Source organism: Notolepis coatsorum (assembly GCF_963971535.1).
Source record: "Notolepis coatsorum genome assembly, chromosome: 3".
Classification (NCBI taxonomy): domain Eukaryota; kingdom Metazoa; phylum Chordata; class Actinopteri; order Aulopiformes; family Paralepididae; genus Notolepis; species Notolepis coatsorum.
This window is the reverse complement of record NC_140167.1, coordinates 29,814,963-29,839,810: the sequence shown is the minus strand read 5'-3', so window position 1 is coordinate 29,839,810 and position 24,848 is coordinate 29,814,963. Positions and strand designations below refer to the sequence as shown.

At 46.3% G+C, this 24,848-nt stretch overlaps 1 protein-coding gene across 1 annotated transcript in view; it reads right to left on the bottom strand.

Annotated features, from left to right (window-relative positions):
- Positions 1-12,720: 12,720 nt before the first annotated feature.
- Positions 12,721-24,848, bottom strand: part of ldlrap1b (low density lipoprotein receptor adaptor protein 1b) — a 60,966-nt gene continuing 48,838 nt past the window's right edge. The window contains 3 exon segments of the mRNA XM_084309741.1: positions 12,721-14,372; positions 19,282-19,316; positions 19,829-19,962. Of these exon segments, the coding sequence (XP_084165867.1) occupies positions 14,228-14,372; positions 19,282-19,316; positions 19,829-19,962 (314 nt within the window). The 3' untranslated portion in view covers positions 12,721-14,227.

Genomic DNA, 24,848 nt, shown 5'->3' with positions numbered 1-24,848 from the left:
CATAGTATGTGACAGGAAGTGTAGATCGGATAAATTTCAACGCTGGCAGATAGCTAGCGATCTCCTATACAAAATGGCCGCAAAAAAACTACAATTCCGATGGTTCAACATTTCCATTTCCGGTTCCGGGTCAGAATAGACGATCGCAAATAGAAAACTTAAAATGATATAAGTACACTTTTAACCTATTGCTAAACTATTGCCAACCTAACGTTTTACATTCTACATGCATTTGTGACATAGTAGTGATGTTAATACTTGAAAACGGTTGATTTTAAAATCACAAATTATTTTCATCACTCATAAAAATATGCCTATATGATAATAATGTCAAAAAGGGTCGGTACCGACCCCGTCGAGTGGAACAGGGTGTTACATAAATGTAAATGTGTGAGACAGTGTTAGCCAAAGCTAATGTTCAATTGTTGTCCCTGGGCCTGGTGTTAAAAAGCTGCTAAAAAATAAAGCATAACATATATGGCATACAGTTCATTAAGAACAGGTTAAAAACACATAATGCAAAATATATACAGCAGACATGTACAGACAATGTACAAACAATAATACTACATATTAGGTACATACGATCATACATGTACATGTGGGCAAGCAAGCAGATAGGGTTAGAGTTCTGAAGGGCTGTTCTGTTCACATGTGTAGTTATTTCTACCATGTTATGAGATTGTGTTTGAATGATCTGTGTGTTTCAATCTTTTGTTTCGCTCTGTTTGTCTTACCATGTTTTAACTTGTTTTAATCTTGTTCTGTTTTAACTTTGTATTTATTTTACCCCCTGCCCCCAATCCCTCAACAGGCTGTGCTTTTTTGCCAGGTTGCCATTGTAACTAAGAATTTGTTCTTAATGACTTCCCTGGTTAAATAAAGGTTAAATACAAAAATACAATTAAGAATATTGGGGAGAGAGAGTACAGTAGCCTGGTAGCCAGGCTTAAAAGGAAGTATACGGAGACCATGCGACTCCTCAGGAAGGGTGTACTGTAGAGCGACTATTTTAAAGTGACAACTAAAAAGCCGCTGAGAGGGCTTTGGCAGGGAGATCTGTCCGACACGCGAGTCCAATGAATGAGCCTGAGTCCGTAGCTGCAGTTCAAGGGTGTTTATTTGAGCCTTCGGTTACATGCTCTTGCAGATGGTATATGGATTTCGATGGTAAATGAGTAACGTAGCGCGGTCAACAGAACGATAGGCACCCTGCCTCCCCCTCTCTCTGTAACAAACAAACAGGTGAATGGTTCCTAGGCACAGGTGATATTAATTACCCTTCTTCCCAGGTGACCCACCACGTACTGTAGCTGCGCTTGCAGTGTAATGACAGCATCCTGGGTTCGAATCCGGCCCAGGACCTATGCTGCATGTCCTCCCCATCTCTTCACCCAACTTTCCTCTCTGCCTGTCCTATCCACAATAAAAGCTGTAAAAAACCGAAAAAACATATCTTAAAAAAAAGAAAGAAATATAGGCACCCTGTCTCACCCTCTCTTTGTAACAAACAAACAGGTGAATGGTTCCTAGGCAGAGGTGATATTAATTACCCTTCTTCCCAGGTGACCCACCCACCCCCCCAGACACACACACCCACTACCACTGGTGACAAAGTGACATACACCTCCCTGCTCCTACAAAGGGGTAGGAACACGATGAGAGCTTGGCTGATAGGAGACTAGTGGGGAAAGACGTTAAAGCTCCTACCCCTCTTAGCTGCAGGATGTCCTGCAGCATGAAACGGATTCTGATTGAGGTCTTCCTCTCCTTCATGATGTTATCCAACAGGTCAAAGTATCGATCCAGACAAGGCTGGGAGAGACACACAGAGAACCAGTGTGACGTGCTGAGTTTCACTTGGTTATAGTTTTCAGTGGGGGTAAAGTTTGAATCTAAGATGTATCATTTTAATTCTCTTTATACCTACTAAGACTATATGTACGCCTGCATTACCTTGGCATCCTCTGTGTCCAGGTCCTTGCCGACGGTGGAGAGTAGTTTACACAGACACTCCAGGGCCTCTTCGTCTGGACTCTCCAGCAGCTTGTCGATGCAGTAGTGCATGATGGCCCCTGGCAGCATTTTCAGCGTGAACAGCTCCGCCACAAACCTGACGTTCCCCAGGGAGCGGCAGCAGGCCTTGTTTCGGGCCGCCTCCAGCAGATGAAATCATAACAACAAGGCGAGACAAAATAAGGATAACATTGATTGATTGATTGAAAACTTTTTTTTTTATCCACTTTTTCTCCCATTTTCTATATTTTCTCTCATCCCAATTTCGTATCATCCAATTCAACCCTCCCCTGTCACGAACGCTGTTTCTTGCCTCCCACAAGCCGGCTGCAATGTGGACTAAGTCATACATAGCACAAGTCCCCTCCGGTACTTGAGGTAACAGCAGTCGCATCTTTTCACCTGCGCAGCTCGATCTCTCAGTGGCGAGGAGTAACGCGTGGGAGGCTCACGCTGCCCCCGACACTTCCTGATTCTACTGCGCAGGCGCACCAACCGACCTGTAGGAGTCGCTGTCCACAACGCCCGATCCCCACCCATCAGTTTCCCACCCCCTAATACGGCCAATGTGTATTAGTATGAACGACCAGCTAAACTGAAAGCAATGTGGAGCGCTGGGCTCAAACAGGCAAGCCCAGCGTCTCCGTCATTCGTGGCGAGCGCCTTGCCCACTACGCCACGTAGCCGCAATTGATTGAAAACTTTATTAACAGATTGCAGAATGGGTACAATACAGTACGGCTCAATACACACAATTGTTAAGGTGATGCAGACCAGAGAAAGACTTTCGTCTTGTTTACATCAGGGTCCCCCATTTTCAATTCATCATGACATTTGTGACATACAGGTATACAGTACTGTTACATTTGTGACATACAAGATATGCAAATATACAGTACTGTTAAACAGAGATCCTAACAGATAATATATACATACGAGGGGGAGGAAACTGTATATTAGGAGGGGGTGGGTGGGTGGGAGGGGGGGTTTGGACATTTACGGGGGCCAGTTTCGAATTGCAGCCTCCCGTAGGTGCTCTTTGAGAGCGGTTTTGAAGGTGGGTAGGGATTCACTTTATTTTTTACGGCTGTGGGTAGGGCGTTCCACATTGATGTGGCATAATTGCGAAACGTGTTTAGTCCCTTGTTTGAGCCGAATCTGGGTTTAACATGATTTGTTGAGCTTCCTCTGGTGTTGTGGTCGTGGTATTCACTGACCTTTGGGAAGTATTTTGACATGTACATGGGTCGTATAGTGTATCTTGTAGACCAGGCCCATTGCAAATTGCTGTACTCTGTCGTCTACTCTAAGCCATCCTAGGTAGTCAAAGTGGGCAGGGGTGAGGTGGGTTCTAGGAGTAAGGTCAAGTAGTAGTCTGACCAGTTTGTTTTGTGATGTTTGTAATCTTGTTTCTCTTCCTTCAAAAGACTACACTCACTTTTGGCTGCGCCACTTCCTCCCGTCAATATGCGCCGGTTTCCGACTCAATGCCCTGAGATTTCTATAATCATATATTTCACTAATAACAGTTACAATCATTGGTAAACAAACGTAATGCTGAAAATATACACTTTGACTGCTGTTTTGACAGGGTTAGGGTCTTTACTCTTGGCTACATTTGAAAAGAAAACGCAACATTAATTCATACATTCTGTAGAGATGGATTTATGGCCTGATGTCATTTGCGGTCCAGTACCGGACCGCTCGGGCTTAAGAGGTTAACCCTGTGAGGCCCAAATAAAAAAGACATTAGCAGCATCAGAGGCCAGAGGGTTGGACCTATAAACACATGAAGGGTGCCGTGACTGAAAAAAAGGTTGAGAAACGCTGGTATATATGGTGTGGCTCTTTGTGGTACCACAGTAATCTTTGTGGCTCTTAGTCTCTGACTGGTTGGCCACCCCTGAGCTAGAGCCTAGAGGGGCATCATACTGTAGCAAAATGCAGATTTACCCTGTTCTGAGCAAACCAGAGGGACCTTAACACATTGAGTGCCACACCCCTTCCGGGAAGTGACCTGGCCTTGCCGTCCATTAACCCCATGTAAACGTAGTTGTACTTTGTTTAAGCTATGGGTCTAATAACGCCGTCGAGTCTCATTGAGCTGCTTCTGGTCAATGTGCAAAAAACAGATTCTTTTTTCATCCGTACATTTCCGTTTTATACAGTTTTGAATATGAACATAGTCCAGCCGCTTCTGAGCAATTCCAGGGAAAAGACACGAAAACAGCCTGATTATCGGATCTTCCTGAAATCAACGCTAGATCATCACTATTATCCTTTGTCGTGCACGCATGCAATGTGGCTTAGACCGGCGCCCCCCACCCCCCCACCCCCTCCTGCAACCCAACGGAAAACAGCAAAACAGCTATAACAGAGATAGCTTCAATCGCAGTAGAAATAAATATCAGATCAACGCAAGCTTTCATATATAGTGTCCTTACCTGGTCTCTGGTGTAATGCAAAAAAAAAGAATCCAATAATCTCATCGCCATTCCAGTTATCCACAGCGATCGTGCCTCCGACGTTATTAGACATTGCACATCAACGGGCGGGCGGGGTCAGTAGTCCAAACCACCCCTACAAGCGTGTGTTTTGCCGGAGTGTTTAGGACCCGCCCCCATGCCACAGCTCGGTAAAGAAAATAAACCAACCCATTTCTAACGGGGTGCATTACTGGCCGAAGGCGTTAGAGGGCGGTATAATACCGTCTGCCAGCTCAGACACACTCAGAACAGCATGCACAAGGTGCCCAGCTGAATTATGAATGGCAATAGATAATAAAAGAAATACCGTGACAGAAACGTAGATCTACGTTTCCGGCACTCAACGATTGGACGACAGAAACGTAGTTCTACGTGAACGGCACTCAAAGTGTTAAGGACCAGCCAGTCACTAGCATGGGTTCCATAGGTTCCACAATTCCATTCCAATAATGATGTAGTATAAGGATGTAGCTTACCAATAGGGGCCTTAAAAGGGAACAAATACCAGTGTTTGTTGCGCCTCTCCTTTATTTTCTATAATTCTGGTTATTTTTTGCCTAGTATGGTCAAAAATATGATTCGTTTCTTACATCTTTTATGTCGTCCATCTCTCTCTGCTTCCTGTCAGATGTTTCATCATCTTCCTGGCTCTTCTCAAACTCCTTCTGGCACAGGTCGAGCAGCAACCTGAGGAAGCTCACAGTGACTCCTGGCTCCTCTGCGGTTTGGACACTCACCTGGGAAGACAGAATGAAGACATCCACAGGGACCTATTATCCTCTAGCTTGTAACGAAATGGATCAACTCCTTTTTTCTTTTTATCATTTCATAGCTATTTCTTCTTTTCTCTCTTTCTCCCTAATGGGACACTTCACAAAAAACTAAAACAATGCTGATTTATAGGGGCGGCTGGGTGGCGCAGCGGACATTGCGCTGGTCACCAACGCAAGAGACACCGGTATCGAATTCGGCTGTCAGCGTTGCCTCCGGCTTGAGCCGGCCGTCATACTGACTCAATTGGCAGAGTTAGCGGGAGGGGAGTCGATGGGTGGTAATCTGGACATTGTAAACAGCGAATCCTACAGGTCGGTCAGGGCGCCTGCACAGCAAAGACAGGAAAATGGCGGGGGCAGTGTGAGCCTCCTACACGTTACTCCTCGCCAATGAGAGTCCGCGCTGGCAGGTGAAAAGATGTGACTGGCTACCTCCACATGTATCGGAGGGGACATGTGATGGGCTTCTATCCTCCCTACGACCGGCCAGTGGGGGGAAAATGCGAGCAACGATCAAGACAGGGGAGGGGAGAATTGGCACGGCTAAATCGGGATGGGAGAAAAAATAGAAAAATGGAGGAGAAAAAGTGGATACAAAAAAAGAAATGCTGATTTATTTTGCACATCATCTAACACATATCCAAAACAGTTTTGCACACATTCATTTGACTTGTATTATTGCAAGCACCTCTGGATGTACTGTACTGTAAATGCCCCATTTTACTATCATGACGTTTCTATGTAAACAGAACGTCAGAATTTGTGGGGATTTTGCTTAACTATTGCATTGTCTGTTATGTCTGTTATCAATTAAAAGATGAGATGAGCTCAGATATGATCATCAGGTGATTCTACACTGCAGGTGAGGTCGTCAGCGTGGTGCTGAAGAGTTAGAACACGTCCCAGGATGTAAAGTTAGAACCCTGTGGACATTCACACTGAAAGCATTTCATCAGGTTTGCCTTCTTTTTCATAAAACCTTGATCAGGCAGGATGTGTCACGTGACTTACACACCACAAGCACACGTATTACATGCACGCACTGCTGCTACTTACACTGTAGAATCATTTCTCTTTTTCTTTTAATTCATCCGCTGTATACAAAAATAAACATATACCTTGTATAGTTTGTATATACTGTAGTGTGTAGAATATACGTTGTGTGTATTATGTTCCGTTTATAGTTTAGTTTATAGTTATTTAGTCTTGTTATAGTTCATAGTTATAGTTAGTATAGATAGAATGTACATTACAAATTTACTACGGTTGAGGAGCCGGGAAAAGCAAGCATCTCACGTATTTCTGAATGCATGTACATTTAAAAAAGCTCTGACAATAAAATAATCTGCATCTGAACGGGTGATGTAATTAATTTGTGTTATTGTTTATTATTTTACGCATTAAGGTTTTAAAATGAATCACAAGTGTTATAAGTGTTAATACTGACCACCCAAAGGAATTGTGAACAGATTTCAATGACAGTTCCAAAAGTATTTGAACATGTATCGTTTCCATAATTTTTCCAGGCCTAGAAAACCGAATCCTCAAATTACATGATTTCCCCAGGTTTTCCATGACCGTTTTCCACGACTTCCTCAATCCGGTACAAGACTTGGGAGACAAACACAGCATAGACAGACCCACCTTCCTAAGGCAGTGGCATATACGCCGGCATAGAGGGAGGAGAAGTTGGGCTTGGCGATGGCCTTCTCAAAGATGAGGCTGGTGACTCCGTGGAGCCTCTCCTCCGTGTTGATCTTCAGCTCCGTCAGCTGCTCTGTCAGCTGCTTCGTCAGCGTCTCCGGCGCATCGGGAGTCAGTCTGTTGAGGAGCCTGCGCACCTGCTCCAGCAGCTCCTGGGTCTGGACCCGCTCCGGGTCTTCCTCCTCGCCCCCCGCTCCTCTGCAGCCGCAAGCCCGCCTCCTGACCGAGGGCTTCCGGACCTCGTGGAGCGTCACGCCAGAGACGACCTTCCTGGGCTCCCTGTTCTGGCCATGCTGCCACCAGAGGGGCTGCAGTGATAGAGGGTTAGGGTTAAAGGTTAGAGGGGGGTGTCAATCATCCATAGCTCATCTACAGGGCATCATCTACCCGGTTCGATTCCCGCTCCTCCCGGGCAGCGTGTCAAAGTGTCCTTGAGAAAGACACTTAAACCCCTAATTGCAGTGATGATGAGCAAGTTGGCACCTTGCATGGTCGGTGTGTGAATGTGTGAGTAAATGTGTGAATGTGAGGAACAAATTGTAAAGTGCTTTGAATAAAAGCTGTTATATAAATGCACCATTTACCATCTACAGTATTTGTTGGAAAGTTATTTCACACAACCCATTTCAAAGTTATTTCACAATTTCTCCAATCATCATCCTGACGATTCTACTACACGGCAGGGGTATAACATCAATTTGATTTGATTATTTAGGCAAATATTTGATCATAGGATCATCACAGGATTTTACATTCGGACCAGATTCAAATCAATTCACTCTGTTCTGGAAAAGGTGTTGTCAGCCTGATGCCCTGTTTTTAATATCTCTGTCTGGCACAGTAAAGCTGACCAGGATTTTTAAGACAGCAGGAAGGATAATGTCTCAAACCCTGCCCCCTTTCATTGATCCACCAAACACAACGGTTGCTTCCCAATGTTTGTCCGAGGGAAGCAAGTGCAACAGTTGCGATTCCTGTCAATCATCAATAACAAAACACATCCCCTCCAGCCTGAGTTTGAGTTGCTCCGCCCGAGGGCGACGCTATAGAATACAGCTGGCAAAGAAAGTAAAGGGTTCTTTATTATCCCAAATGCAATTAATGTGGTCAACAAACCTAAATATAGGAGTGTAGTCTGTATACACCACGGGTATGAATGCACTGATGTTGTACAATTGAGAAATCTTTGTTCCGTTAATGTGATGTTTTAGATTGTGGACATTTTTATTTTCCTGTGGGACAATAAAGTTTATTCTATTCATCATTAGACAAGTGGATGTCTTTTTTTTAATCCACTTTTTCTCCTTATTTTCTATCATCCCAATTTCGTGTTTCCAATTCTCCCCTCCCCTGTCTTGAACGTTGCTCGCATATGCCCCCCACTGGTCGGTTGTAGGGAGGATAGAAGCCTTGCATCACGTGTCCCCTCCGGTACACGAGGAGGCAGCCTGTCACATCTTTTCACCTGCCAGCGCGGACTCTCAATGGCGTAACGTGTGGGAGGCTCACACTAGCCCCGCCATTTCCTGTCTCTGCTGTGCAGGCGTCCCCCAACCGACCTGTAGGAGTCGCTGTCCACAACGTCCAGATTACCACCCATCGACTTCCACCCGCTGACTCTGCCAATTGAGCCAGTATGACGGCCGGCCCAAGCCGGAGGCAACGCCGACAGCCAGATTCAAACCCGGTGTCTCTTGCGTTGGTGACGAGCGCAATGTCCGCTGCGCCACCCAGCCGCCAGACAAGTGTCTCAACATGTTTATTCTGGTTGTATGGCAACCTGTTGTTACCCAGATAAATTATATTGTATATTTTCCCCCTTCTGCCTTTCTTGCTTCCTGTTGGCGAGCACATTGGCCAGTCATGCTGCATAGTTACCAGTGTATCTTCACTGTAACGTTGAAAGCTTTATGCAGTTGGACCTACGTTCATCCGGACGACTCCATGACATCATCACAATGCTTTATTTTATTTGACACCGCTACGTAGAGATGCACCGATACCACCTTTTCCACAAAAGAGTCGAGTTCTAAAATGCAGCTAAGTAGTATTGATCCGATACCGCAGTTCAATACGATTCAGTACTTTTACTAACAAGTTTGGACAAGATTATTGATACAATAGTTTTTTCACCATTATAGAAAGATCTAAAAAAAATTTAGTATTGGGGAAATTCTCAGATACTGATATCAGACCAATATCCCATACAAGTATCTGTATCTGATAACCTATTTTAGCCTGGTGTCAGATCCCATAAAGGTATTGGTATATTGGTATTGGTGCATCCCTACCTCTACTACACTTGTCTTTAGAAGTCAGTAGTATCTCACCACTGCAGGCACAGTCGTCATCTCATGCATATTTCCCATGGTGACCTTCTCTCCTAAATATGAGACTTGGCTTTCCTGGTCGCCTCCCTCTACGTCCGCTATACTCTTCGCTCTTACTGCACCGTGCTTCACTGGGCCACTGAGACGTTCTACTGAACACTGAGGTACGGTGGTTCCAATCCTCAGACCTCCTCCAGCAACGACCTCTGAGCCATCTCGCTTAACAGGGTTCAAATGGGGTGGTGGTGGTGTTGGTGTCCCAAATAAACTGTAAGAGCAGTCGTCCAGGTTAAAGGAAAAATGTGGTGGACACACAACAGACTGGCTAGACTCAGGAGAACTCGGGACCTGCTCCGATGACGGCACCAGGACCACATCCCTTCCAGGGACCAGAGGGGTGGAGGTGACCTGAACCAGTCTCCTTACTCCCTCCCAGCACCTCCTCTCCTCCAAACACCTCCTCTCCTTCTCCCTCCCAACACCTCCCCTCCTTCTCCCTCCCAGCACCTCCTCTCCTTCTCCCTCCAAACACCTCCTCTCCTCCTCCCTCCCAGCACCTCCTCTCCTTCTCCCTCCCAGCACCTCCTCTCCTCCCTCCCAGCACCTCCTCTTTACTCCCTCCCACTACCCTCTCCTCCTCCCTCCCAGCACCTCCTCTCCTTCTCCCTCCCACTACCTCCTCTCCTTACTCCCTCCCACTACCTCCTCTCCTCCTCCCTCCCAGCACCTCCTCTTCTTACTCCCTCCCAGCACCTCCTCTCGTTACTCCCTCCCAGCACCTCCTCTCCTTACTCCCTCCCAACACCTCCTCTCCTTCTCCCTCCCACTACCCTCTCATCCTTCCTCCCAGCACCTCCTCTCCTTCTCCCTCCCACTACCCTCTCATCCTTCCTCCCAGCACCTCCTCTCCTTCTCCCTCCCACTACCCTCTCCTCCTCCCTCCCAGCACCTCCTCTCCTTCTCCCTCCCACTACCCTCTCCTCCTCCCTCCCAGCACCTCCTCTCCTTCTCCCTCCCACAACCCTCTCATCCTCCCTCCCAGCATCTCCTCTCCTTCTCCCTCCCACTACCCTCTCCTCCTCCCTCCCACTACCTCCTCTCCTTACACCCTCCCACTACCTCCTCTCCTTCTCCCTCCCAGCACCTCCTCTCCTTCTCCCTCCCACTACCTCCTCTCCTTACTCCCTCCCACTACCTCCTCTCCTTCTCCCTCCCACTACCTCCTCTCCTCCTCCCTCCCACTAGCTCCTCTCCTTACTCCCTCCCACTACCTCCTCTCCTTCTCCCTCCCAACACCTCCTCTCCTTAGTCCCTCCTCTCCTTCTCCCTCCCCCTCCCAACACCTCCTCTCCTTACTACCTCCTCTCCTTACTCGCTCCCAACACCTCCTCTCCTTACTCCCTCCTCCCTCCCACTACCTCCTCTCCTTACTCTCTCCCACTACCTCCTCTCCTTACTCCCTCCCACTACCTCCTCGCCTCCTTCCTCCCTTTCCTTCACTCCTCCGGTCACTTTCCTTTGTTCTCCTTTCTTCCCTGATCCCATTAGCCGTCCTCCTGCTACCTTCTTTAACTCTTCCATGCAGTTTCCTCCGACCAACTCCTCTCCGTCATCCTCCCTCCTCCCAGTTTCCCCTACACGCCGCCCCTGTGTTAGACATGACACGGATTCTATGCCATTTCCGTCTTGCTCAATGAGACTCAGGCGCATGATCTCATCAATGTCAAAGCTAAGACTAAGTGTTGGCGAGGCTGAGACCCCGCCAGGAAGCAGGCCTATCGCTGGGCTCTCAAGGCGAGATGGAATATAGCCACTATGCTGCTCAGTCCCATGTCCCCATCATCAGTAGTAGCGGCCTCTTCTCCATGCTCTTTCTCGTCATGTTCTGGCCTAGGCACACGTCTTGCTGCTTCAGAAGAACCACTACCTCTTCACCAAGGGGGCAGTTAGAGCGGCACTGCTCAGATTATCTGGGAGGGGGTCGTGTGATTCTGGGTTTAAGACATGTGTAAGACATGGAGAGCGGGAGCATGTCTATGTTCCCCGGGTCCTATGTTCCCCGGGTTCTATGTTCCCCGCTTTCATTGATTGATAGATTGAAAATTTTAGACCACCAGCCCTGATTCCAAACTCTAACCTTAACCAGTTCGAACGAGGGCCTAAGCTTAACCGTTCGAAACAAGGCGGACATTAATAATTAATAAAAATAATAAAAATGTATAAAATGTTCAATCTATTAATCAATCATAGCAGGGAACATAGAACCCGGGGAACATAGGACCCGGGGAACATAGGGATGATCCCTGGAGAGCCAGGAGCACTAGAGCAGCAGGGTTCTTTTGCTGGAGTCTGTTGTGTGTCATCTTGACAGGAGTGGTCCATCAGGCTCTTACCAGACTCCAACCTGCTCTGCCTCTCGCTGTGGACATCCATGTTTCACCTTGATACCTCCAGATCAATCATAAATCATGTGTGACTGACTACACATAACAGAGAGCACCACGAATGTTTTATTATTACTTGTGTTCATCATCCCAAATGTAGCTATTCAAATTGCCAGAGGTCATATGAGAACAATGTGAATTATGTAAACAGGCAATACATTGGGTGACGTTACTCTTAGTCTTAGTGACTATAATGGGCTGCAATTGGTCAATGTTGTAACGTTAGCTACTTACCTTAGTGTTAGTGCTCCACAAATGTTTACACAAGAACACTTCCTCGTTGAGAATAAGTGTATGAAATATAATGCTAGAAATACACAGCTAACGTTGGCACTGCAGGGGCGAATCGTGAGTGTTGATTCCCCCCTCCCCCAGGCAAATGTTATTTCTTGAACTGTACAATGCCAATCGACTATTACAAACGTCTTTATGTCACTAGTCACTGTAACATAGCAAAGTAACGTTAAACATGGGATACACTTACCACGTTTCTCAAGATTGTTTTACAAGAAGAAAACTACACCAGAGAGCGTGCAGTAGCGGCCCAGAGAAACTGACGGGGTTATTCGACCAACACTCACGAGGTTTTAAAAAGTTGCTCAGGAATAAAAATCGAATAAAAACCATCTCAACAGGGAGGGAAACGGCGACTGTCGCCATCTAGTGGTTGCCTTCAAAATATTTTTGGAACAGTACAAGCACATAATGCAGAACATTTCCCAATTTTCAGAACTATATGACTGCGGAGGTGATCCTAAAATTCCATCGATCGATGAAATTAGAAGCGCATAATAGTCTGAGCGCTCTGCTAAATCAGAGTGCGTCCCTGTAGGAAAACTAATGGCGGTTTTGAACATTTTGACGGCAACTACTAGATGGCGACGGTCGACACTTTCCATACAACATTTGACTGAACAGAATTTCCACTCATTTGATTTTGGGACACTTAGACAATACATTTCCCGCACTGATACAATTTTATTGAAATTAATGTAAATTACTCAATAAAATTAATTTCAAACAGTAACAAAAAAATACAGTTAACACTGGGACTCATACCCAGAGAAAATAAGTGAGTAAACTAGCAAATTCTTTGCAGCAATTTAATTTAACATACAGTGGTATATAAGCCTCCATAATAATGAGTTTGATGAATATTGTAAATGTGTTTCCCCAACATGAAATATGTGCTTTGGAGAGGGATGAACGCGGAGTGCAAAAATAGATCTTGCAATACAAAAAAATAAGATTGTCATCTTTTCTCTCCTAGTCTCTTGCGAACACACACACACACACACAGTCACACTTTGTTAAAGCCTTTTTTGCCCATCCAATGCACATAGTATTATCTAGCTCAATTTTTTAAAGATACAGTACAATGTTTAATTCAGTCATAAATTGTTATGGTGGACTGTTAATGCCATGATGAGTATAATTTTTCAGCTTCAGATGCATCACTTTAATTGTTATACGTGTCTTATCACCCTCTCTAAGCAGTTAACTCTCAGTATGGGTGCCTCAAAGCCCCAAATATACCCCTGTGAACCTTTGGGTATTGACTGATGGGCCAATCCGAGCAGCTAGATGTGACTGGTGGGCCAATCAGGGTTACCCGTGCGTATTATGCACTATTGGGATATCTGAAATGGCTCGGTTTTGTTGAAATCCAGGGGGATAGACATCAAAGGACTTTAGTCATCATTTTGACAATTTTTGCTGATTTTAAAATCAACATAGCTCCTGTAAAAAATGCAGCAATATTGAAAAACACACTTTTCATTGTACTGTATCTTTAATCCCTCACCACAACCGATGGCTTTGCAGCCTTGAGCAGTGAAATTCGTCCCTCTGAGCCAGTTATTACTGTCCATCCTTGGAAAATGAAATATCATTGTGAACGCACCCTGTGACAGGTCCCATAGCAAACCCTGAGCAGGGTTGTTTGACCTTTAGGAACGGTGCCATCACCAAACACAAATCATACATCGTAGTTCCTCTTCATAAGCTCTATCAGTTTGTACATAATATACACACAAGTCGAATTTCATGTACACAAAAACGGTATACAAACAACTACATAACGGTGAGTGGGTAAATGGAAACAACAAAAAAAGGATCTAATACACTGTTGACTGTAACAAACGAACATCAACATGACTGCATGTTTCTTTCAGCAGAAACGGGAGAAAGGATTCGTATTGCTTTGGTCTGAGTTCTGGGAGCAGCAAGCTCATGTTGGCTTCCTCTGGGTGGATGTAGTAGAACCCACAGCCACGCGATGGTGCTACTGAGAGGACTTGGCAGCAAGGAGAAGGTGGGAACCCCCCCCCCCACACACACACACACACACACACACACACACACTGATGTCAACAGTGTCCCTCTTGCCATTTCTCCACCATTTTCAACCATGTCCCTCTTTCTCCTGTTAGCTTTTCTCTTTCTTTTGTCCCCTGCTCTGTGGCGGCTTCGCCTTAGAACCCGAAAGTGTCCTCTTTCTCGGCGGTGTCCGTGTTGGCGTTGTCCCTTTTGCCCGGGGACAGGCACTCTTCAGCGTTCAAGTCCTGAGGGCTTACCCCAATGTCCAGGACCTGGGGGTTAGTGCGAGACTCAGCGAGTCTAGAGGGAGAGAGAAGGACATGTCAGTCACTGCCGTCAAGACAGGAAACCTACTATGATGACATCTGTGTATTCTCATTCAAATAAATCCATGAAATGCAGTGAGAAATGTTATGCACTCTATTTTAAAAAGGTAAAACATATCGATGACCGAAGAGCAAAACCTCCTACCCGCATTCAAAACGGGGGAAAACCTCCTATCTGCACTTTGCGAGGCACTAATACCTGGTCGGGATTGTTAACATATAATATAGTAATATAGTCCAAAAACTGTGTATTGTATTGAATATCCTTAAAGAATCGCTTTCTGCAAGAAAACAACACGTTTCAACATTTGTCTCAAAAAAGTGAATTTCTCAGATAGGACTGAGGTTTTGCTCTTCGGCCATTGAAACTGGTGTAACTAAACACAATAGTACACGTATGGACATTAAAACCACTATTCCACTAGTGCTTGTGGCGAGTGGCAGAACGATGAGACGGACAGGCAGAGAAGCGGAGCCGTGAGGGCTCGACGGTGGAACCAAGACGGCCCCCTGGTGGACAATCAGTCACACACTGACGTGAGTCAAGTGCTCCTCTGAACACATCCAACACATCAACACGAAACCGCTTTGGCTCACCGGTGACATCGCTCAGTGACGAGGCAGCAGCGGAGAGCGCAAGGCTGATGGCGGCGCGGGAGGCGGAAAGACACAACAGACATTGGTGATGAGGACGTGGACAGAATGGAGGACTACGGGTTCTGTGGCAGAGAACCCTGCCTTATGAGGGACGTGTGAAGGACGGAGATGGATCGCACTGTGGAATATCATTTCATTCCCACTTTTAGCGTGAAAGTACTGTGGGACAGGGTTCTGAGCCACTATTAGTGGTGGATGGAAGGTTTCACGGGGACATGTTGAACAGTATGGGACCTACAGGAATTGCTTGGGATCTACATCCAACACTTAAAAGACAGATGGGCGGGTCTCGACAGAGGATGAGAGGTTGAAGTGAATGGCGAGGTGACTAGGGAGGAATGGGTTGGTGGAGGACACTAGATCCAGTGGAATGGGTTGGTGGAGGACACTAGATCCAGTGGATCACATCGTTACCTGAGTAGGATTCAAAGCTATCCAGACTGCGGCTGAGGGAGCGTGCAAAGGGACATGTCAGACAGTGGTTGACATTAAAACGGTATATATTTGTGCCATTCAGTGGCTGCTCCCCCCTCCCCCTCCCCCAAGGAACCCTACAGTAGTATGTGCGTATATATATTTTCACAAATGCGCAACACCAGTGGAGTAGTCATAACCCTCTAATCCCGTCAGGGTCAGTTCTAAGCAATAGCCCTCAAGCTACACAGAACCACAGCCTCACATGCATCAAGAATGTTCATGGATTATAGTGCTATTAATCTCAGATCTCAGAGATTCGGATGTCTGGGATCACCAAACCCTCTTATCTAACTGCCCTACACTGTAATCATAATAATCTTAACTACCCATCTCATACTATAGTCTACCCATATACTCTGTATGATAGCATGTACAACAGTGCTGTATATAATATACATTTATATCCATATCTGTCTGAATATACTTGCATATAATCATTCTATATACCTACTTATACACCTGCAGATAACCCCTATAACTCTGTATGATAGCATGTACAATAATGCTATTATTATAATATTATAATAATAATATATATATTTATTCTTACCATATATATATATATATATATATATATATATATATATATATATATATATATCCACATCCGTCTGTACATACCTGCATATAACCCTTTTTACATATCTGTAGATACTATATATCTTACTAGTTACGCTAATGGCCAGTATGACTACTACCATACTGTCTTGTCTTCATACCTGTATCACTGTACATATTAATATTACATACATCTGATTAGCACTATTACCAATTTATATATTTTATACCCAGTTTTATCACCTGTACATTGTATATTACTATTGCACTTTACTGTTACATTTGCACTCTGGTTGGATGCCAAACCTCTTTTCATTGTACTGTACAGTACTTGTGCTGTATAATGACAATACATTTATAATCAAATATAATGTAATCTATTGTACATGTGTGAAGTTCATCGACAGTCTGCTACCAGCAGATGGCACTGCAGTCTCACATATGGCAGTGATTAAATTGCCATGCGCTCAATATCTGAAATTGAATTGCTCTCCTGGCAAGGAGTGCAGAGGTAAATAAGGTTTGGGTGAGAACACTACGGACCGCAGCCCACAGCCATTCATTTAAGAGATCAATGCTAACAAACTATTAAGAAACTCCTACACCAATGAAACACAAATGAACTGAAGGGAACAGAACCGCTCGTGTCACAACTCAGTGAATTCTGCTCGTCGTGACTACCAAGGGAGGTGGAATCAATGCTGAGAGGAGGACAGGTGTCCTTGCTTGGTGTGCTCATAACTTCTGCTACTTTGTGCCGTCTGCTGACCAATCCACAGCATGACCGGGCGGGATTAAGAGCCCTGGAGCCAATCAACTGCCTTTTACACACCGGGGAGGGAAAAGGCTGACCCTGCATTACCTCCCTCTCCGGGGAGAAGAAACGACAGAACAAGTATAAACAACAGAAAACATCCCTGTCAGTATGAAGGCAGCGTATTTATAGCTCAGTCTAGAGGAGAGCTTAAGACTTTTGTTTTCTGGCTTTGTGCGTCTCTCAAATTGCTTTGGTGAGCTGGTTCAAAAAGTAGAGTGACAAGCGGCCACTGTTAACTTAATGAGGCAAAGTGGGAGGCGGGGGGGGGGGGGGGGGGGGGGGGGGGTCTGTTATGGCAGCACACAATCTTGAGTCCCATGCATAAACCCAATGTCCTGCTCCACAAGGAAAGTGAATATTAGCCAATTAGCATCTCCATGAGTAACTACTGAATAACAGGCAGAACAACCTGTACAGGCGGTTACCATTATTCAGTAGAATCCTTACTGGTGGGAGCTTCGTGATGGACAGAGGCTTGAACCAAACAGTTTCATGTGATGGACAGAGGCTTGAACCAATCAGCTTTATGTGATGGACAGAGGCTTGAACCAATCAGCTTTATGTGATGGACAGAGGCTTGCACCAATCAGCTTTATGTGATGGACAGAGGCTTGAACCAATCAGCTTTATGTGATGGACAGAGGCTTGAACCAATCAGCTTCATGTGATGGACAGAGGCTTGGACCAATCAGCTTCATGTGATGGACAGAGGCTTGAACCAAATCAACTTCATGTGATGGACAGAGGCTTGGACCAATCAGCTTCATGTGATGGACAGAGGCTTGAACCAAATCAACTTCATGTGATGGACAGAGGCTTGGACCAATCAGCTTCATGTGATGGACAGAGGCTTGAACCAAATCAACTTCATGTGATGGACAGAGGCTTGTGGGATTGAGATAGGTCAATTACATACATCCGTGCTGGCGAGCAGGAAGGAAGCCTCTTCGTTAATCACAGAGTGAGAGATTAACGATGTTAGGGTTTAATTAGAGTGTGTGTGCAGACAAATAATCATCTGGTAATGATGGGGCTAAAATGGCCTCTTAGTGCTTGATTACAGAGAGGCTGTATAACACTTTCTCCCTCCACTCAATGGGGGAGCAAACGAGGAAGGAGGCTACTGTTAAATGAACAAGGAGCACCAATGGGAAATTAAAGCACCAGTAAGGAATAAGGAGACGGAAGGGGAAGACGAGTCAACAGCAGTGAAGACTGTTCGTTACTCGACACAAGGCCACCAAAGCTCATCTAGGTACGCCACTGAATGGGAACAGCAATCACACATGCTTCTATGATTTCCTGTGGATTTGGATCAGCCTGTGGCTGGCTTAAGAGTGCGTTTGAAGGGGCGTCTGGGCAGCGTAGAGGTAAAAGCACTCGCCTACCACCTGCAGAGATCCGGGTTAAATTCCCAGTAGTAGTCAGACGTTCCCAGGGAACACAATTGGCCGTGTTTTTGCGGGTGGGAAACCGGTGGCGTATTTGTCCTGGTCGTTGCGTTAGCGACACCTACTGGTCGGTCTGTTCAGCACGGAGGGGATCTGGAGGAAATAGCGCGAAACTCTCCCAGTGAAACTCCTAACCGTCAGGTGGAAAGAAGAGGCCGGCGACTCCACATGTACCGTCCCCAGACCGACAAGAGGAGAGCGCGTCGACCAGGACTGTGACACGTGAGAGGGCATAATAACTAGATTGGGTAGAAAATGGGAGACAAGGGAGATAAAGGCAACAAAAAAACAAAAACAAAAAGAGAGTGTTTGAAGAATCACAACAGAGAACGCACTTCGGGATGTCTCTCGTCAACCTTGAACCAGAGGACTGTGCGACCTGAACTTCTACAGAGTGCATTGCCGCCCCCCCCCCCCCACGTGATGCTTGCTGTGGAATCCCCAGCACTTCCATGGCGTTTGCCGTTAGGCTACTAGACTGAGCATGTTCACTTTTGCTCTGAAAGTCTCAGTACTTTCCGAGTGGTACTAAGTATCCGAATTCTTTATGCCTTTTGCAATTTGAGACCACTGCACCTCACTCAACAGCAGCGATTTGTAATCACAGTCCTCTTCCCGAAAGTCTTCCGTCTGAAACCAGGTGTGTGTGTGTGTGTGTGTGTGTGTGTGTGTGTGTGTGTGTGTGTGTGTGTGTGTGTGTGTGTGTGTCTGAGACGGTGGGGAAACGGTGCCTCGGGTGACCACTGTGCCAAGGCCTGTAAACTGAGCCAGTCTCTTGGCCGCGCTAAGCAAAGCATGGTGGGCAGAGACGAGGAGCGTCAGGGTTTATTATGAGAGCGGCCCCGAACCAAGCGGGTCTATTTCCAGAGCACGTTTTGTCTGTGTGGCTGTTAACAGGAGAAATAATCCACACTCCTTCTCACCTCGAGAAAGCCTCGTCCAGCCCGTCCTCAAGCTCCTGCAAGAAAAAAAAACACACAGATATTAGATCGCACACAGAGAAGGTTGGTTTCAGGGGGGAGAATAAGTAGATGGCATTTATTTCGGAAAATGGTTTGGTTATACGAGAGCATGACCTCTGTTTTGAGAGAACTGCTGTGCCGACAAATTTTACACCTGTGGTTTAGCGCAGCTATAAATGAGGGGTCTGGATTTTGACAAGTAAAGTACTACTATGCACACGCTCACACACCCTCTTCATGCAGTCTAAGCACACTGCTGTATGGTAGGCTAAGAGGAGCCACCCCACCCTCTCCTGCTATGTGTGCCATCTGATAAGGCGGGCTGTGTTCAATAGATCATTGTCTGACTCAGCCCATACATATAGAGGCTATGCCTACAATAGGTAGCTGTAGCACCAGGAGCCATTGTTTCCCCTTTTTACGCAAAACGTGACACAACTACCGTCCCAACTTAGCAAGCACCAACAGTATGGCTACAGCCGAGTCGTTGTTCCCGGCCCTGCCTTACCCATACAGTATTGTTGTTCTCCGTGGTGGGGTTTTGCACAAGAAAGGGGTCCGCTTCACTGTCCGTCGTCCCCGAGTGGACCAGCACCACGTTAGCGCCCTCAGCCAGGTCCAGAAGGTTCGCCGTAGCCACCTCTGCAACACAAGACAAGACACCGACGCAAGACAGCCACATTAAATACACGAGATCTGGGGCAATTACAAACGGTGGAGATAAGACAACGGCTTACTTATGATGATAAATCTGCTGCAGACGCCGCGCTCCAGTAATTATCATGTGCAACAGTAAACAGAATCATGCACGCACGCACAAAGACTATAATGGCATTCATTAGGGTCCAGTCTTCCTTATTAAGCCTCTAATGTGTCTCCTCAACAGAGCCATCTGTGGATCTGTGAATTGATAAGTGTGCATAGAGTAACCCCCTGACACACCAAACCCAACCATGGAGAGGAGACACCAGTGGGATCACTTCCTAATGGCCACAGCTGTTTCTGTGTGTGTGTGTGTGTGTGTGTGTGTGTGTGTGTGTGTGTGTGTGTGTGTGTGTGTGTGTGTGTGAGAGAGAGAGAGAGAGAGAGAGAGAGAGAGAGAGAGAGCAACAGAGAGTGAGTCTAATGTGTGTCACTAATGTGTATGTAACCCTAATATCTAGCTATTCCCTAGTTAGGCTGGTGGTGTCCCTTGAGAAGGGAGAAGGTCAAACCTCATCGAGTTATCTTCTAAATCTCTCTAACAAGCACTACTCAAGTCCCTTAACACTTTGATAGCCACTCACGGCTAATCTCGTGTTTACAATAGTTACGTTGAAAGCCACTCACGAGATTTCTCTGATTTTTTTTTTTTAAGCGATCTGAAATCATATTGCATCACGCGAGCCTACCCTAGCCTACCCAAGGGCCGCCGGCGATCAGATGTGAAAAAAGCGCCCCCTATCGTCTCCCAGATGGTAAATCACCATTTTGGAATGGACTCAATGAAAATGGATGGGGGGAAAAAAATTCCAGTCCACATTTCACTTCTCACCCATGCAGCCGGAGTACCAGAGTTCATTCAGGGGGCTCTGAGCCCCGCGGATCATGAGTTCTACTGTATACACGTTAGATCTATACACTTATCGATTTTTCCGAATGGTGATCAGGAATTGGAATATACCAGTTGGATACCATCTGATGTCAGGTAAGGAATCTATGTTATCAGTGTTAGGATAATCAGACTCGTTTTCGAGGAGATATAAGCTTTTTTGTGATATGTGCTCCAGCCGTTTCACTGTAAAATCCATGAGGAAATGTGGGCGGCTACGTGGCGTAGTGGGCAAGGCACTCGCCACGAAATGCTGGAGACGCTGGGCTCGTCAGTTCGAGCCCAGCGCTCCACATTTGCTTTCAGTTTAGCTGGTCGTCCACAGTAATACACATTGGCCGTATTACGGGGAGGGAAACTGAAGGGTGGGGATCGGGTGTTGTGGACAGCGACTCCTACAGGTCGGTTGGTGCGCCTGCACAGTAGAATCAGGAAGTGTCAGGGGCAGCGTGAGCCTCCCACGCGTTACTCCTCGCCACTGAGAGATCGAGCTGCGCAGGTGAAAAGATGCGACTGCTGTTACCTCAAGTACCGGAGGGGACTTGTGCTATGTATGACTTAGTCCACATTGCAGCCGGCTTGTGGGAGGCAAGAAACAGCGTCCGTGACAGGGGAGGGTTGAATTGGATGATACGAAATTGGGATGGGAGAAAATATAGAAAATGGGAGAAAAAGTGGATAAAAAAAAATCCATGAGGAAATGAATCAGCTATTATCAGCGCGCGCCTCGAACGTGCGTGCGGGCACGTATACTATTGATCATCTAGCGTTTATTTGAAAACGATTAATAAATAGGCCGACAAATATCAACGTTCTGGAATATTCCAGTAAAAGGCGATTATCACAGAATGGGCTGTTTTTCCCCTAAAAACAGGTGCTTTTCAAAATGCTCTCAAACGGAAATGAAGCGATAAAAAACCAATCTGCCTTGACAACACTGACTGGAAAATGATTCTTTGATAAGCGACGGGCAGATTAGACACATAGCCATAATTTAAAACATAGATTAGGCGATATTAACGCTAACATTGGCGCCGATGGTGGCATTCAAGCACTAAGTCGTGCGCCCCCTGGTGGCACTGAAAGTGTTAAAGGCCCCATGAAATCAAAATAGATGTTATTTGTATCACCGATTGTCACCTATACGCCAGTATCTGTCCCGACAGTGACAAAAGTAGTTTTGTGTATTCTTAAAAATGGTATTTGTGTTTTTAATTTCCCGGAAAATTATAAAAAATCATCCTGCACATGGCCGTATACCATTTGCATCCAATGAAATGCTTTCTAGAAGGACATTTAGAGCACATTGCAACCAAGCAAGCACTATGCCTCGTTGACGAAACCAATGTTTAACGTTGAACATTTTGCCAGCGTTAGCTTGCTAGCTAATGGGTTGAGTGTAACGCACATGCAGTGCTATTGGCTACTGTAAAACGCCAATCAATATCCACGACATGGAAGGAAGCCCGTAAATATGCAGAATCAAATTGCATTCTGCTAGCCGTTTCCATGGGGACTTTAAGCACCCCCTTATATCTCAGCTTGTCGTTATCCTAAGACATCCTTTCTCATTACGTACAGCCCCCCCCCAAAAGAGCGGGGCTCATAAATGACCCCGGTCAGCGTACAGCCCCCCCCAAAAGAGCGGGGCTCATAAATGACCCCGGTCAGCCCTCAGCAGCAGTTCTCCTCAGCCTCCTCTCTCTCCATCAGCACTGGCGCATTGGCATTTACAGCCGTCTCCCTTTCACTAAAGAGGCAATTATCTGAGGGAGGGGGGGGGGGGGGGGGGGGGGGGGGGGCTCGTCATCTGATACATCCAGAGGATCCAGGGGCATCTCACAGTAACGCTCCCCAGCTAAGGGCTGCCAACGTCGCTCGGGTGGGGGGGTTTGGGAGGCGGACTGGGGGCGTCTGAGAGTCCAGGTGGCACCGTTTGCCATGCCTACCCCACCAGGGACGAGAGGAGCGGAGTGAGCGGGAGTCGGGGAGGAGTCAGATCCCCTGGCTCGAGGAAACACAAGTCTTTTAAGCAGACCAGGGCGGCTCAGGGCACAACGGGTCGGCCTCTGTATTCTGGCACACATAATGCAAGCTAATGTGACAGGCAGGAAGCTGGGGGAGAGACTATTAGGATTATGTCTCGTGAATAAAGCGGAGTTGTCTCCAACAACACCACTCGCTGATCCCGACGGTCTCTGTGACTAAGGAGGGTGTGATCTATCAGGCAAAGTGAAGGGTACATCAATACAGCCTTGTGTTGGCACTAGAGCCCCGCCCCGTGTTGGCACTGAAGCCCCGCTGCCCCCAGTCATCTCTTCAGGGCTGCTGGTGAAAACCTTTGGCGAGGAGGGAATATCATCAGCCTCTTTGGAAAAGCACTCGGAAGATACCAACCCTGCTGTCCAAGCGTGCCATTTGACTTGAGAGCAAAACATTTCCAATGAAAAAAAAACAGATCAGGGAGCGCTGAATGCTCTGTGGTATGACACGAAACCTCTCCATTACCGCATCCATTTCCAAGACAGAGTCTTGAATCTTCTCAAAAACACCTGTCAGTCCCCAGACAGTAGTGCCGTATCAGGCCCACGGCTCCTGTCAGAGTCGCTTTTAGGGATAGATCCCCACTAGCACTAAAACTGATGTTTCACCTGGTGGTACGAGGAGGAAGCCAGGCACTAAAACTGATGTTTCACCTGGTGGTACGAGGAGGAAGCCAGGCACTAAAACTGATGTTTCACCTGGTGGTACGAGGAGGAAGCCAGGCACTAAAACTGATGTTTCACCTGGTGGTACGAGGAGGAAGCCAGGCACTAAAACTGATGTTTCACCTGGTGGTACGAGGAGGAAGCCAGGCACTAAAACTGTCTGGTTTTAGATGTTAAAAAGACTGAGGAGATGGTGTTTGACCCCAGAGGTGTTGGGGACCACAGGACTGTGGTCATCCACACACAGTCCATCTCACAGGCCTCTTCATATAAATATCTTGGGATTTTTGTCGATGACACACTAACCTGGAACACCCATGTAGATAGCCTGTGTAGCAGACTACAACAACGACTGCACTTTCTACGTCGCCTTAAGAGTGCATGGTGTAGATCAAAAATGTATGTTACTTTTCTACCAATCTGTATTAGAGAGTCTCATCAGATACGGTATTACAGCTTGGTTTGGTAACCTGTCTGTACAATTAAAGTCCAAACTGGTCCGTCTGATGCAGACTGCATGGAAGATCATAGGGGTGAAAGGTCACCCATCCCTGCAGTCTATTTTTGAACAGGCTACTCTAAGGCAAGCCAATAGAATAGTCTCGGACCCCTCCCATGTCTTATGCCCGCTCTTAGCCAATAGAATAGTCTCGGACCCCTCTGAGCTACTGCCCTATGGGAGGGCCTTTAGAGTTCCACGCTCTAGACTAAATAGGTTTAAAAACTCCTTTATTCCGATCTCAGTTAAACTTTTAAATAGTGCCAGATAAAGGGCAACTATCGAATAACGGATATTTGGTTGTTATATTATCGTGTATACTATAATATTATAATATTAATATTATATTATTGGTGTATACTATTCTAATGTGGTGTTGCCAGACATCCTGCTGTGCAGGTACTTTACTGTATCTTTTATATTGTGTATTGTTTGGAGTCAGTTGTGTTGTGTCATGTCTGTATGTATGTGTCTGTGGCTGTAGTGGGTGTAAGCCCAAGACCCAGCTGATGGGACAATAAAGTGACTCTTGACTTGATGTTTCACCTGGTGGTACGAGGAGGAAGCCAGGCACTAAAACTGATGTTTCACCTGGTGGCACGAGGAGGGAGCCAGGCACTAAAACTGATGTTTCTCTGCACGAGGAGGGAGCCAGGCACTAAAACTGATGTTTCTCTGCACGAGGAGGGAGCCAGGCACTAAAACTGATGTTTCTCTGCACGAGGAGGGA